At 36.6% G+C, this 16,693-nt stretch overlaps 2 protein-coding genes across 2 annotated transcripts in view; one reads left to right on the forward strand and one right to left on the reverse strand.

The window, feature by feature from the left end:
• Nucleotides 1–2,357, reverse strand: part of LOC127511066 (NACHT, LRR and PYD domains-containing protein 12-like) — an 83,752-nt gene extending 81,395 nt beyond the window's left edge. Inside the window, exon 1 of the mRNA XM_051891460.1 lies at nucleotides 2,327–2,357. The gene's annotated coding sequence lies outside the window, so the exon portion shown is untranslated. The remainder of the gene's footprint in view (nucleotides 1–2,326) is intronic.
• A 4,686-nt stretch (nucleotides 2,358–7,043) lies between these two features.
• On the forward strand, nucleotides 7,044–12,002 carry LOC127511258 (ubiquitin carboxyl-terminal hydrolase 15-like). The gene is made up of 4 exons (XM_051892072.1): nucleotides 7,044–7,132; nucleotides 8,851–8,978; nucleotides 10,598–10,728; nucleotides 11,301–12,002. The coding sequence occupies exons 1-4, from the start codon at nucleotides 7,044–7,046 to the stop codon at nucleotides 11,466–11,468; spliced, it is 516 nt and encodes a 171-aa protein (XP_051748032.1). The 3' UTR covers nucleotides 11,469–12,002.
• Nucleotides 12,003–16,693: the final 4,691 nt, after the last annotated feature.

Consider the following 16,693-nt stretch of genomic DNA (forward strand, 5'->3'; position numbering starts at 1 on the left):
AGTTTATAATGAAATGTAAGACAAAAATAATGTTTTCAGAAATGAAAGCATAGATGTTATCTTTTGTTTTGCTGTAAATTAGTCACTCAACACTAAACTACCAATAATGTAAGCCACTGGGAGACCGCAGATGGCTTTCATTATTACATTAATATAAATCCAGTTAATATAAAGATTTGTATTACAAAGTACTTTTCCAAAATTAAGTTTTAACAGTATTTTCGTGACGTGACCGCAGGGGGCGGAAACATTTATGATGCAGCCATGCACACTTACTAGACCGTCTCATTCTAGCATTTAATTGCTGAAGAGAACGCTAGCCTACAAGCCTCAGAAGGACTGGGCTAGAAAGGACGCAGTCTCAGTAGGATGCAGCCTTCTGTTTGAGAAACACACTAAAGGCGGGTGCACGCTGTGCAATTTTGGCCACGATTTGGTTGTCTGAAACAAATTTTGCAAATCCTAAAAGATTCCTATAATCCTAGGCAAAAATCTAGTCTTTGATCGCTAGTTTGACATGTTCACAGACAGCCAGTTAATGACCGTTGTGATCAAATTTTACCTCCGACGAAATTCTGGCAGTGTCAGAAGATTTGGCACACAGTCCTGCAGTGTGACTTCTCCTACGACAAACGCCAAATTGTCTTCGTTTTTCAAGACAAGCCGTGATCAAAATTAATGCAAGAGATTTCTTTGTTAACCACCATTTCAGTCTCGCATGTAATGCAGCTCACAGTCAAAGACTATAGAATAACACAAGACGCATCACTCGTATTGTTTTGAATGGGAGACGCGCAATATGGCAGAATAAGTCCCAATCGCTGATTGGTAAAGTCATCGCGTTACTGCAGCGGCCGTTTGAAGCTCCGGTTTCTATAGAAACAGTCAGACGCGTGCTTCCTGCAGAGACACGCAGATAGGACTGCACATGCGCATTAGCTTGATCTGGCCTGAAAAAATGCCTTTTTTTTGTCATGATTCGAGCATTTAGAAACAAAAAGACATTTGTTGTCAGATGTCATTGGTGATTTCAAATATGAAATTTAATCGAAAGCTTGGCAAACAGCTTTGGAGAATTTTTGATGTTTCCCCATTCAAAGAGATAGTAGCTGCACTTGGATGCCCGAGAGGCGTTTCAAAGATGGCTGCTGAGTGAAATGACTTGTCTTAAAGGGACTTTGTCACAGTCACCGAACATGTATGGGTTGATGATGTAAAACTTTTCATGTGCGTGTCCGTTTTTAATGCGTCTTGACTGTTGTACAGTCTGACATAAATGACAGCTGAGATCCCACAGTGTGACTTGAGGATTATGAACGTACAGTCTGACAAGCAACAATCGTAAAGGACTATTATAAATCGCACTGTGTGTACCCGACTTTAGTTTGTATTCATCAGTTCCTGTTTTCCTTTGTTCAGTTTTCCTGCTACTCTTTTGTTGTCATGGTTACTAATTTTTTTTTATTGTAATTACTTACAAGCAAACAAACAAACAAGGTACATAATCAAATCACTGAATATCACAACATATGATCATCCATAGGTTGAGCATAGCTAATAATCAACAGAGATCACAATAAAACAAACTGAGAAAAAAAATCAAATAATAAATAAATAAACAAAATAATATATATGTTCAAAAAATTAGATAAATCAAAAGGGGCTTTTTAAATTAATTTATACGTGTCCAGAAGAGAAATCAACTTGAGGGCTTTCTTGTTTTTACCAATTTTAAAGATTCCCACAAGAGTTTAACCTCATTCATCCATTGGTTAAAGTATGGTTACTAATATGATGTAACGTTCAGCTGTGTTACCCTCATTATTGTCTGTATATAAGTTCTTGTGTTTTCAGCGTTCTTTGTCCAGTCTCGTTAATGTTACATGATGTCCGTTTGTCTGCCTGCCTTCTGTTGGAGTTTATCAAAGACTGTTTGTATCTGAATCTTCATCTTCGTGTGTATTCTTAATATGTACCATGACAATTACAAATTTATTATATTTTTACTTGTCTCATTAAAAAAATACCAGCTGACAGGCTCCCTGACAGGATCAGAGTTTTGCCTTGAGAAAAGTAAACATGTTGGTACTGTACCTGATATTTATCCAAATGAATCAATATTGAATCAAGATCAGAATCAAATCGCAAGCTTATGAATTGAAATCGCAAAATGAGTGTCAGGAAACTAATAAAAACAGTAGCCACCAGTCATTTTGCCTTGTAAACACTGTAAAATGAAATTCCAAATGTCTAGATCAATGTGAATGGATACATGGCACTTTTAAATCTATATATGTCAGTATTTTATATAGTAGTATTTACTAACCATGAATAATGATGATGTAGATGTTTCTTGTTCCTCCACTGAACTTGTGTCTTGAGCAGAAGTTATTCTGAAACTCTTTACAGTTCTGTGTTTTAATAAAGGAATGTGTAGGGGGAAGTTTTCTTCAGAACTTAAACCTGTTATACCAGACCTTTCTCGGAAAACTAATAGAACCAGTTTTCAAAAACTGTGGAGAATCACTGTCTGTTGTCAATAGACCCACACACAGACATCACTGAAATACATTAATATATACAAAAAGCATCTTGAAAAAGCATGTGAAACTGCACAAGTACCGGCAAAATGCTCTGTCCGCTTTTCACAATTGTTTTGGGTATACTGGTTAATGTGGACGGGGGTTAATTGTTAAATGTCATACTGATAACCACTAATGCTGAAGGACATAATACATCTGATGTTCAATGATGTTGCACATGCAAAGTTAAAAACGGTGTGGAGATGCAACTTTGCATTTTGGAGAAACTTTACAATTTGGTTCAGTGGACATGTGGGTTTAAACAGGAGTTTTTTCTGTTTATTCAGTTGATCTTCAACCTTGAAAGCCCTGAAGTTGTCAAGGATGCCATGATGTTTTACATCTTCTGCAGTGAACATAGTAAGGACAGGAATTTTGAGCCATATAGTTGTCCAAACTGAGTGAAATATAGTCACAGAATATCATTGGCATAGTCAATGTGAACTCCAATTAGGTTGTTATCGCACAAGAAAAAACAGCATAAAGTTTTTGTACTTCTTATCTGAGTAGATCTTTCAGCATAACAGGGTCTGTGAATAAAACCTGTCTAAACAGTCACCGTCCATCACCGTCTATTTCCCTCAGTGCCTTTGGTTTGCTGGCAAATTCCTTGAGCACATTTTTCTGGGCAGCAACCAGAGTTCTCTGTCAGCAGAGTGAGTTGAATCCTGACAGCCTTCAAGTTAGAGGACCCAGCCGAAGCCACAAATGAAGAAGCCGTCTCATGACTCAGAGGTACACAAGGTGCATGTGATCAAGGGGGAATCCAGAGACCATATCCAGGGAAGTTTCTTCCAGAGGTGAGGTGCCATTGTGATAAACCGAATCGGTTTTATTTCTAAAACTCTCATTATTTCTAAGAAGAATGTCATTCTGTTCTCCATGTACACACCATCCTGAATGCACTTTTCACATTCATGGTAGCCTGTGTGACCTTTCACCTTTTTTAGAAATGCAGGTGCAGGTGCTTCACAAACCATTGAGGTAAGCTGCATCTTATTTTTTTCATAAGAAGAAAACGACAGCAGTATAATAACTACAATTTTAAATGTATCAATTCATTATCCTTTTATTTAAACGTAGCAATGACATCACAATCATTTATTTGAATGTAAAGTGTGAGATTATTCATTTAATGACATTAACTGGTGCTAACGGTCACATGAGTATTTACCTGCTGGGAAGTGGAAAACATTCGACCAATTTGACATGGACGAGAAGAAAAGAAAAGAAACAGAAACTTCAGTAGACAAGAGCTGGAGGTTCCTTCTTTCTTCACTCCTCCCCTCACTGCGGTCGCTTACTCTCGACTACATTTCAGGTGAGGCGGATCTCAAACAAGTCTAATGATTGTATAGGTAATGTACCACATCTACATCAATGTAGGATATTGGGTTTCATATGTGAAAGCGGCTGTTATTTATTTATTTATTTGTGGTTAAAAACATCTAAAAAGTGAATTCACATCATTACACCTAGCGTTATATTTCCCTGGCAAAAAATACTGGCATTTTTAACACAGAACATACTGATAAAAAAATATATTTATGATGTATATTTTGTGACAGAACTTACCGAACATCCAAACAATGATGTGTGCCATTGTTATGTGCTTGTATGATGGTATTTTTACCAAATGAGAATGTGTAAGAGTCAAAACAGTGGCAGGAATCCCTCTGTCACACACAAACGAAGATCTGCTGTGAGGAGAAGTGGTTCTGACACCTGTACTGAACTGTGATGCACTGTGATGATTTACTTAATTTTTTTATGTCGACAGGTTCCACGTAATTTGGTTATGTTGCATTTAATTAACATTATTTATTTCAGTTAACTTAAATTTATTACATCAGGTTAACATTCTTAATTTTGTCCAAAACCATTAAGTTTCATTATCCTAAAATTAATATCAAACAGAAATTAAAACAAGTATTTCAGTTTAATTGATTAGTTTATTTAGTGAATGTGTTCAAGAATAATTTTCACAACTTTTACAAAATCTTTACTATGTAAAGACTCTTATTGTTAGATGTTAGCCAGAAGATGGTTTAATTCCATCTATGGCATGCCCAAAATAGTTGTTTTTATTATTAATGGTAATCCGAAAACTATTAACATAACAGAAACTTTTAAATACCAACATAATAGAACAGTAAACATTAAAAAAAACTGCTCAAAATAACACTTTATTTCAACATTTACTCTCCCAGATCAGCCCCTTTGCAAAGCATGATGGGAAGTGAAAGTCCTGTTTGATTGAGTCCTGGTTTAGTTTACTTGATTGAAACATGTTATTTTAATATGAAAACATCAAGTTAAGTCAAAAAGTAATTGTTTCAAGTCAATTTAACATGAAGCAATTAAATTTGAACCTGAAACCTAATACAATGGTGTTGAATCAAAATAAGTTGTTTAAATAAAGTGAACAGCATCAAAAAATCATTTTTTTGAGTGGAAACCGCCATTATGACGAGAAAAAGCAGGCATCCTTAAGCAGTCAGACCTTTTTAGGGTCTCATCTTGTGACATCACATCCTGTTTTTGTTTGTTTAGATGTCATTGGTCCGTGTTGCGCTCATATTTCTGTTGAACCGCACCTCGGTCCACTTGTTTGTTTGCTCAGTAGTTCTAGAGCTTGTCCATTGATGACAACAAATGATTGAGAAATCTGCTGGGTGTTTCCCATGGCCAGGATAAAAGGATAGTGTTTTGTGGATTCTGCAGATGAAGAAGTTCCACCATGGATATTCCAACCTATAAAAAAGAGAAAAAACATATAAATACTCAAATACAATCCAATTCCTTTTCAAATCAACACAGAGGTTTTCAAAACACATCAGCTGATATATGGTGTCTGATTTATGTGTTTCTGTGTCAACGCTATCAACGCCGAAATGAAACTGAAGCAGTCAGGTGGTACAGGTTAGTGCTCTTTTAGGTGTTTACATTCATTATTATCGTAATGTTATGTGCTTTGAGACACAAGGTAATTTAACGGCGTATCTAATGATGCTTTGCTTAATTTGTTGTGCGTGACCTGCGTGTTCATGTGTTTTGGAGGAGGCATGGCTTTGGAGAGCACTCTGAAAGGAGGGTGGGATCTTATGCTTTCAAATCTTACTGTTAGATTTAATAAGATAAGATCTTATTGCGGCAGGGTCTCAGATGCTGAGCTCTTTACCAGTTCTGACCTGAAGAAAGCATTGGACCAGGGTCTCCTAAATGTAATAGACCATAATCGATTATACATTTCTCTGACGTTATTCGTCGCATACACGCTTCTTGCACTAGCGTAAAACGACCAGTTACTTAACATGGATAAATTGCAATCGAGGACTTTTTAAAATAGAGTATTCAAATTATTCAAGGATTTGTGACGGCCCTAGTGTGAAACATGACGGGATTATGGATGAACATAAACAGTGCGATATCGATTACGCCGATGCCTCGTTCCAGCCCTGCTTCAGATCCATCATGACACACACCTTAGAAATAACAAAACACAAAAGAAGGTAAAAAATATGCTAAACAGTAATGACAGCACAAATGCAATATCATGAATGAGATTTCTTCTTTTTTTTTGCATTATAAATACAGGCTACAGATCTCCTCTCAGGAAGGCTTTGGACTCAGTAGTGGGCAAACAATTTTCCATGGCTGGAAAACAGTGATAAAATATATAAGTGTTACATAATTAATTTCTCATTAAAGCTTTAAGTATTTAAAAGCCAAAAAAAAAAAATAATAATAATAATTTTTAGGGTATATAATATATAATACTATATACTTACTAAGACTTATTAAGACCTATACTGCATTATAAAAACAGTTATAGTTAAATTTACATTATTTTTATAATTACTTATAAGGCATGCATTTGCTTTTTTCAATGCACATGCTCATAATCCATTATACACTGATTTATAAGTATTAATTAGTTACAATGACTTTTTAGTAATTCAAATATATTTCTTTCAAATAATTGAATATATTGTTATTAATAGCCGTGTTGTGTTCTTTATTTCAAGCCATCACTCACAATAAGTATTTATAAGTAAAAACATGCGATTTTCCTAAAGCAAATGTTAAGAAATCTTGAAGATGATGGGCTCATTATACATTTTAAGTCGTTTATTTGTAAATGTAACTAATAAATAATAATTCCTGCAATAAAATAATGAAAAAAAACCCCCAAATTATTAATACAAACATCTGAAAACAAAAGTACCTTTTTTAATGTTACATACTAGCAAAACACTGCAAAAATATTATTTTTTTTAAATATATTTATTGAATAGTAATACTTATAATGAATTATAGCCCCATGTATACTTATTTATAAGCATGTGCTTCATAGAAACTCATACCTGGTGCGCACGTAAACAGTGCGCATGCGTGAGTCTGTGAGCGTGCATGTCTGCCGCCAGATGCGTGGTGAAGCCAGTTCGCGTGCGAGTGAGGATGGCGGAAGACGGCGCGGTGGATCAGGAGACGCAGAGAGAAGAGATCGCGACGCTCTTGAAGACGCCGCTGTGCAGAGGAGAGACCTGGTGAGACACTTATATGTATATATATATATTTATATATATATATATACATACATATAAGTGTATATGTCCTTCTTTTGCACCTCGCTTTTAAATCGCAAATTTGAAAGCGAAAGTAAAATGCGCACAGGCATTCGTAATGGTGCAGAGCGAGCGTTTTCAGTTAATTCTTGTGGAAGTTGAGCTTCTGGAGGAATGAACTGAAAAGCTGTGAATGGCTGTGCACATTTTACTTTCGCTTTCAAATTAGGCAGTTCAGGGGCGGCAATTGCTTCAATGGTGGATTCATTATCCAGAATCATTCTATGATGATTCATGATATTCTAAATGAAAAACACTACAAATCCTTTGTAGGTTCTCTTTTAGCATTGAGTTTAAATCCAAATTATTGCTAAATAGGCAATTTCACATTTCGCTTTGAAACCAAATCTTTCGCCATTGTCTTACGGCCGCAAGTGTGAGCAGCGCCTATTTTTTTGCCGTGCATGTTACCCAATGAGTGCATTCACAACAGGAGCATGAGCTGTGTGTGAGTGTCGAGTGTAGCGGGGGATTCGGCACCAAAGTCTATTTTTGCTGCGCTGCTGATGCTCAATTTAAGTGAAAGCACATTTCTGATGGACAAAATAATATGATTTCACACAAAAAGTGCTCAAAATGCACATAATAAGCTTATCTAGTGTGTTTTAACAAGAACTGGAGTATGTCAGAAAAGAAAATGAGTCAGAAATATTTATGTTAGATTTACCCATTTAAACTTGTTTTTAATTATTCAGTTTAGGTGAAAGTATGGTGCATTATAAAAAACTAAAGTAAACCACCCAGAAAATATGATATTCTTTTAGTTATTACACAGATATAGCATATAGGCTCTAGCATACCCAATTCAAACCCGAGTTTGTTTGTTTTTTTTCACCGATATGAGTCAGAGTTTAAAAAAAAAAAAAAAATTGGAAGAAAATTTTACTGAAGAATAGTTTGCAGCTTCATCAGCAGAAGCCAGCTCACAAGGAGTTTGTAGGCCGCCCTCCACAACAATTATACTGAGTCCACTAAATTACTTCAGGTTAAACAATTCTGATTGGCTAAGAAAAACAGACAAAATTAGTAATCTTCAACACATGGACAGATAGTCAGAAACATATTTTCATCCATCATGATGCTGACGATCAGGCCTTTAACTTAGGCACAGGATCATGACATGGCGTTTTCAATATTTAGAAAGCGGAAAAATATATTAATACATTATTAAAAACTGGAGAAAACTAGAATGTAGCCATACGTATATGACGTATATAACCAGGTTTGTCCAGAACTGGACCGCGGTCCGCTATCGCTGCGCATCCATTGATATCAATAGGAATAATGCACTGTAAAGATGAAGAGTGAAACTCTTAAAAGCTCAAAGTGTGGGTGAGTGAAAATATATCTGTGCTAAACTCATTCTTAGACCTACGATCTGCAAATCAACATGCTTCGCCAATACAGTAGGAAGAATTGAGTAGAGAAAATGAAATGTGTGTTAGCTGTGACAAGATGATTGACAGGCCGGTTTACGGTGACAGGGTGAATGTAACTATGCACTAGTTTTATGATGTGATATGTCCCAAAACTTGCCTACTTTTCTGCAACGCACTCAAGAGTACATACTTTTAGGGCATAGTATTAGTAGGCAAGATGGGAAGCAGCATTACATTCGAGTCATTCTCTGTTTCCTGCAGGTATTTGGTGAGCAGTGACTGGTTCAGGCAGTGGAAGAAATATGTTGGTTTTGACAGCTGGGGTAGATGTCAGACTGGAGACCGAAACATTTATCCTGGACCCGTGGATAACTTCAGCCTGCTCAAAGGTTTGTCTGGAGTCAAGTCATTCACAATCAGACAAAAATGAGGTCACATACTTATTCAGTCGCATCTGATTTGGTTTATATGTGATCACAGGACTGCACAAAACAACTCCATTAGGGCTTGTAGTCCAAAAGCCTCATATATTTATATATCTCATATATTTACATCACATTTCTTTATTAATTTTCTACTGTGTTCAGGGCCCAACACTAAGGATTTTTTCGGTTGGGCCAGTGGTTCAAATTTTTACTTGCCCTGCCAAAATTTCCACTTGCCCCTCAACAAAAAATGAATAAAGTAAAAGAAAATGGGCCTATAAAATAAGCTTAGTTATTGTTTTTGATACATGTAACCTTAATAAATAAGGTTATGACACCAAAAGCTGCTAGATTAACTAAATTTTAAATAAGTAAACCATAAGTAATAAGAACATATGAACAAATTACAAGTAAAACCACAAATAAATACAACAGAACAAACATAAATGAAATAAACTGTGCTTTTCAGTTTTTTATGTAGGCTTTAACAGGAGATTTTCAGGTACAGAAATTGTAATCTAATGTATAACTAGATTAAACTTTATTAAAGTTAATCAAGAGCAGTTACAGATGCATAAATAATGTTTGAAATGTTGAAAATATAAAATGTTAAATACTGTTATTTGAAATTATTTATATAAAAAAAAAAAAAAAAGTATAAAATTAAGCCCACCAGGAGGTGGCAGCAAGTCTCTGTTAATAAACGAGTCATTGAGATTCAACCGATTCATTCAAATGGCTGATTCATTTAGGAAGTGTTGCTCAGAGACGCAAAACAATTCTGTGGACTTTGTTTGGATCTGTTTCTGTTGCTGGAATACAGCGAAACAAGTGATTTTGTGTCTAAAATGTAAGACACTTAATATAAACCGCTTGTTTATTAAACTACGTTGTATAAAATCACTATCACATTGATAATCATGCTGATATTTGGAGAAAAATAGCGCTCTTCGTGTAATATTAGTTAACTATATTAAATTATAAAATACTTTCTGACTCTGCAGAAAGTTGGCGACTTCTGTGCACTGCGCCTCAGCATGCGCTGACCCCGCTCTGTGATTTTACGTTGCTGTTGTTCCCAATTGCTTCCACTTTGTTATGATACCACTAACAGCTGACCGTGGAATATTTAGTAGTGAGGAAATTTCACAAATGGACTTATTGCACAGGTGGCAACTTATCACGGTACCACGCTTGAATTCACTGAGCTCCTGAGAGCGACCCATTCTTTCACAAATGTTTGTAGAAGCAGTCTGCATGCCTAGGTGCTTGATTTTATACACCTGTGGCCATGGAAGTGATTGGAACAACAGTGCCCCAATACTTTTGGCAATATAGTGTATGTATTCCAATATATTGTGGCACGATATGTCGCCGTTACACCCCAAGTAATTTATGACATAATGTGGATGCAGTGCCAAATATGGTATCAACAGAGGCATAGAGAAGAGACAGACATAACAGATGTAATATGAAACCAAATAAATATATGATTATGATAATATGATTTATATGCATATTTTTTATGGCAATGGTTTGCATACGTAACCTTTAGCTTAGCATTTTCTGTTTCCCGGTTGTAGTTGGAGATAAGCTGGACATTAAGGAACACCTCATCGATGAACTGGACTATATCATGGTGCCCACAGAGGGCTGGAATAAGCTTGTGAGGTGGTACGGGCTGACTGACGGACAGGAGCCCATCGCTCGGAAGGTAACGCTGTCCGTGGAAGAGAACCCGCTTTGATTGTAATAAATGACTTATAATAAAGCAGGAAACATGGGTAAATTTCAGGTCACATGTCACATCAAAATCAAATGCAAGAAATTATGCTTTGAAGACTAGTTTAGATGTTACTCATTACTGTACTGCATCAAGACTTTCAGTTTTTAAAAATAAACTAATGTAAATATTAATTTTCAACTCAGCAAAAGTTCAAGGCAGTAGAATATACTACTCTAATGTATGAATATTATATAATTTAAATAAGTAACTAGAACTGGGGTTGGGGTGCTTAATTGACATCAAATTGACAAAAAAAAAAAAAAATCTTTATGGTTCTTAAAGGCTTCATTTTCATTCTCCAGAATGTCAGAAATGAAAAGCAGATGTGTCATAAGTGATCTGATGATGCATGACTTGGTCACACACTACAGTTCAGTTTTCATTTGATAAATAATGATTAGCTGCAGAGCGATGAATGTAGTAGCCTGTGGGTGTGTGTTAATTTCCTGTATTTTCTGCAGCACAACAAACACTTGATAATGTGTGTTCTTCTTCCTCAGGTGGTGCTAGGGGGGATGTTTGTGAAACACCATAAGGTGGAAGTCTACCTCACCAAACTGAATTTATGTGAAAACAGCAACATGGACAGTACTGTCACTAGGAGGTTCAGTAAAGCAGATACCATAGGTATGATCAGACTTTTTTTTTCCATAGCTGTGGGTTATTGATAGTTGGTTGTTGCTTCACGAACAATCTTTGCAACCGTATCATTGTTTCTAGGGCTGCCCCCTAATAAACGAAAAGAGACTTAGTTGATCAAAATTGTATTAGTTAGTTGCAGAAAAAAAACTCCAAAGGAAAGTGGTGAAGTCAGTCAAGTCCATAAGGGACCGATCGCTAACGGTGGTTCTTTGTGGTAATTACAGTGTTTGTGAAATTATGTCTCACAAATAGGGCTGGGCGATTTTTCCGTTTTTTTTTTTTTTTGATTAATTTGAATTTAATGTTTTGCCTTGATTTTATTTTTTTTAAATCGAGAAATCGCGATTTTGAATAAAAATGTTAGCAAGCGTTACAATTAGGCATGTTGACAATACAGCAATGATAACCGTTAGGAGAAGAAAATGATCCGACCACATGATGATTAACCGCTCTCATGTGACGCTCTATGAAAGTAGAACACATCACTATTCTTAAGCGGCTGTTCATTCAGAAATGCGTTATTGCGTTATAAAAATTAGACGCAGGCAGTGGAATGAGAAAAAAAGGCAAAGTTATTAAACGCGAGTTGAACTTTTTTAACTTGACCGCCGTATTTTTAGAATGACGTTTCATGGGCGAGACGCTGCAAAAGACACGAGACACGAGTGCAACAGCCAAACATGTCCGCCAAACATAAAAACAATAGGACAAAGAGCACAATGGAATGCAAAAACCTGTAAATACTACTACTGTATGTTTGATATTTCATGGTGACAGGCTGAAAGCTGCTGTTGTTTTCTGTTTTTACAAAGCATTTGCTGTTAATAATAGCCTATTACTCTTGTTATTTATTGCTATTACTTTTTGGCTAAGAAATATTTAGCATTTTTCTTATTTTATATTATTTCTGAGTATATAGGATGTGTTTGAGATAAGTTTGTAATGTGTTTTACAACATTTGCCTTCATATTTCAGGCATATTTTCTGCAAAGATATTTAAATTGTTTTACATTTACACCATGTTGATCACTTGATGTGTGCTGCATTTGGAATGGAACTTTTTGTAACCAGATTGCTAATAAAGAAAATGTTACTTTAATCATATTGTAGTTAAGTTTTTAAGTTGACTAGTTAAACAGTAGGCAAAAAAAAAAAAAAAATCGTGAATCGGTCTATCGTTTTGAAAAAATTGAGATTTTATTTTTTTGCCATATCGCCCAGCCCTACTCATGTTTTCAAACTATGAATTTTTCAAAAGTTATTTAATAAATATGTATGAATTGTGCATCATTTTAGCTGTGGAACCGAGATTGAGATGGCGCTGCTGCAAGCATGTCATACGTGCCATACCTCTCACGGCAGGCGCGTCTTTTTGTGTTTTCAGCAAGAGATTGGTTCCTGAGATCAGTGACCTTTATTGATGCAAGAGAGGCCTGCAGTTCCTTCAATGTTTTCCTTGGGTCTTTATTAACTTGCTGGAAGAGCGGTCGCTGTACTCTTAAAGGAATTTTAAAGGTTGTCCACTTGTGGGATGCTTTGCTACCGTCTAGTTCAGCTGAACCCGATTATGAATGTAGTTTCATAGATTTGAGAATTAGGAACTATAGGGGTAAATACATTTTCACAAACTCTTTTTCTGTGAGGGCAGAAAAAGAAAAGAAATGTGGAATGTCTGTGGGTGGAGGTTTGGATGTGGGAAAGTTGTAAGAGGTGGAGGGGGACAGAGTAGAGAGGTGAGATTTGATACTTGCTTAGTTTCCTATTGGTCTTTTGTTTTGCAAGTGTTGCCAATTAGCAAACCTGTCTCCCCACCCCATCCAGCGACAACACCTGGAAGACAAACTTCATCAGCTCAGCTTTGCTTGAGCATGTTTGACCTCCAAAGTCTGGTTCGTTTGACTAGTGTGATAGCTGTGTACTATGCGTGGTTCGTTTAACCGTCCCTGGCACGCTTCGAAGAGGTGGGCTGGAGCACGGTTCTATTCTTGGAAATGGCACTTTTCAATGAATTCAATTAAATCAAGTATATTTAGGTTTATAATGGGTCTGCTTCTCACCTTATTGATTAATAGGAATTGTAGTTTGCAAGTAAAGCTGCAAATTCCGCCATCAAAGTCAGCTGCCTCCCTAATAATCTCCTGATACGTGCAGCACAGTCAAGTGAAAATCATTGCACAGCATAAATGGTAAATCTGTTAGGCAGTCTATTAGTGTAAGTGCTTTTCCTCCAGTTTCCTCCAGTCCTCCAGAGAGGCCCACAATAAGTGCCCATATATGAGACTCCATAGACTTCAGTGCCCTCAGTGCAGACAGACCTTCAGTCCAAGACCTGCTTTAGCTAAAAACACCATGCTGGCTGAAGTGGTGGAGAAACTGAGGAAGACTAAACGTTCTGCTGACTGTTACGCTGGAGCTGGAGATGTGCAGTGTGACGTCTGTACTGGAAGAAAACACAAAGCCGTCAAGTCCTGTCTGGTGTGTCTGAACTCTTACTGTCAGAATCACCTTGACAACATGAGAGTTTCTTTAAAAGGAAAGAGACACAATCTGACTGATGCCACTGGACGACTGCAGGAGATGATCTGCCAGAAACACGACAAGATCCTTGAGGTTTTCTGCCGCACTGATCAGAAGTGTATATGTGTGCTGTGTATGGATGAACATAAAAACCACGACACTGTATCAGCTGCAGCACAGAGGACAGAGAAACAGGTATGAACTTAAAACTAGACACTGAATAATTAATGTTGACATTTAGGCTCATTTTATATGTTTATTTTGGCACTATATTAACAGGTAACAGCATTCACACTTCATGCTTCAGCAGCGCTGCACATTTGAGTTTCAGTGCTGAACCGATTTGTGAACTTAGCAGGAAATATGGTGAAAATAATGTAAACATTTTCTTAACACAATAGTTTGTAAAATAGGCTATTCACCCATTGTTGGGGGTTTCACGATAGACAGGTATTGGTGATAACCCAGCGCCAGTATCTGGTTGACATCCCAACATACAGTAGGTGGCAGTGTTGCAACTTAACCCTGGTTGCCACTCATTATAAAGCACAAGCAGACACAGCAGATGAGACCCTCTTCCTGCATTGTGGAAGTTTTTTGGATTCCGCAAAAATGACTAGGACTTGCCGAAAAACAGTAAAATGGGGCAAAACCACCAGCCTGTTCACCCACCTCCACCTTCGTTATCTTGCAAATGTGTTCAGTGTCCAGCAAAAGTGACTACCGGCCAGTTGCATTCTTACTCATTGTCATGAAGTGCTTTGAGAGGCTTGTCATAATGCACACCAAGAACCTGCTACACCCTACACTGGACCCCCTACAGTTCGCATACTGCCCCAAATGCTCAAAAGACAACACCATTGCCATCACCCCCCATCTGGCTCTCATTCACCTGGACAAAAAGGACACATATGTAAGAATGCTATTCATAGCCTTCAGTTCAGCATTTAACACGATTATTCCTCAGCAGCTGGTTGGAAAGCTGACCCTGCTGATCCATCAATTAAATAGGCAAACTTGACAGAAACAAAAAAAATCACATGATTTACTGAAGATAATGTTTTTTACATAACTTTTTATCCTAAAGATATTAATCACCAAATCTACATATAATTTCATGATTTATAAGAGTGGATCCTTGTAATCTGTTTTTCCCAAAAACGTTTTACACTTTACAGTTAGTTGAACAGAGCAATTAGCAGCTATTTATGTGCTCTACAAATGATGGAAAGATTTTTAAAGAATCCCGCTCCAGCAAGCAGTTTGTGTAAATCTGGCTTGGTCAATGCTAAGCAAAAAACTAGAAAGTATGACAAATCTTACATTGTGTTTGGTTTTACCTGTTTGTTAAAGTAAGGAGTCAAGAGACCCCAGTGTGTTCTCTGTCAGGAGATTGTCTCCAACGAGTACATGAAACCATCCAAGCTCAAACACCATCTACAACAGAAACATCCCAATGAGGCAGGAAAATCGACTGACTTGATGTCAGCTCCTAGTTGTGTTAGTCGAGTCAATTATGTGTTATTTGTGAAGATAAGATGAAGAGTGTGTTTATTGGCCTGCTTGTGAACTCGGAACCTCTGTTTATTTCATTTAAGACTTGAATCAAGATCGATGCACTGTGCTCTAACCAGCCTTTTGGCCCTTTGTCCCAGGTATGTGTTTTATTCGGTTTTGTCATGTTCTGTGTTAAAATAATATTAGCCCTAGTTGAGTGTTAGCTATTAGCACATGTGCTGTATCCTCTCGCACGTGCTGAAGTAACTGCGCCATTTTAAGGCTGCATTCTTCTCTCTTTATTTCATTTATACAAAATATATAAAATATTGGTCACTTAAGTTCATAGCTTCTCTGTATTAATGTGAATTGGTTGTATTAGTGTTTTACATTTTATTTTCTTTAATGTGTTTATTTAGAATTTTGTCCACTATATGTTCACAATCACTGTGTAAAAATGTGTAAGTAGCAGTCTCATATCTCATTCTGCAGACTTGTCATGCAACATCGATGCACTGTATTCTATCCAGCCTTTGGTCATGTTTGTCCCAGGCCCAGTAAAGCAACCTTGAGTGACCATCCACCTGATCTGTGTGAGATTTACTCTGTGTGTGTGTTTGTGTGTGTATGTATGTATTATATATATATATATATATATATATAAATATGTGTGTGTAAAAAAAAAAAAATATATATATATATATATATATATATATATATGTGTGTGTGTATATGTGTATATATATGTGTATATAATGGAGGCTATGTTGTTTGTGCTACACTACAGCCATCTAGAGGAATCACAAAAATACAGCATATTTTGCAAACGATGCTTTGTGCATTATGTCTGACCCAAACAACACAATGAAGGCATGTCTCAATAGGGTACTTTCAATAAAAGGTCCAACATATTAGAAACACTTTTTACTGTGTTACTATATGTGTGACTGAGCAACTGAGTATCTAACACTCTGTCTTTAGTACCTTTCTGGACCTTGAAAGCGATTATATTGCTGTCTATGGACAAGTCATATACCTCTTGGATTTAATCGAAAATATCTTCATTTGTGTTCTGAAGATTAACGAAGGTCTTACGGGTGTGGAACGACATGAGGGTGAGTAAATAATGACAGAATTTTCATTTTTGGTGAACTAACCCTTTAAACGATTAGTCCACTTTCAAATAAAAATTTCCTGATAATTTACTCACCCCCATGTCATCCAAGATGTACATGCC

The sequence above is a fragment of the Ctenopharyngodon idella genome, chromosome 4 (genome assembly GCF_019924925.1).
Source record: "Ctenopharyngodon idella isolate HZGC_01 chromosome 4, HZGC01, whole genome shotgun sequence".
Lineage (NCBI taxonomy): Eukaryota > Metazoa > Chordata > Actinopteri > Cypriniformes > Xenocyprididae > Ctenopharyngodon > Ctenopharyngodon idella.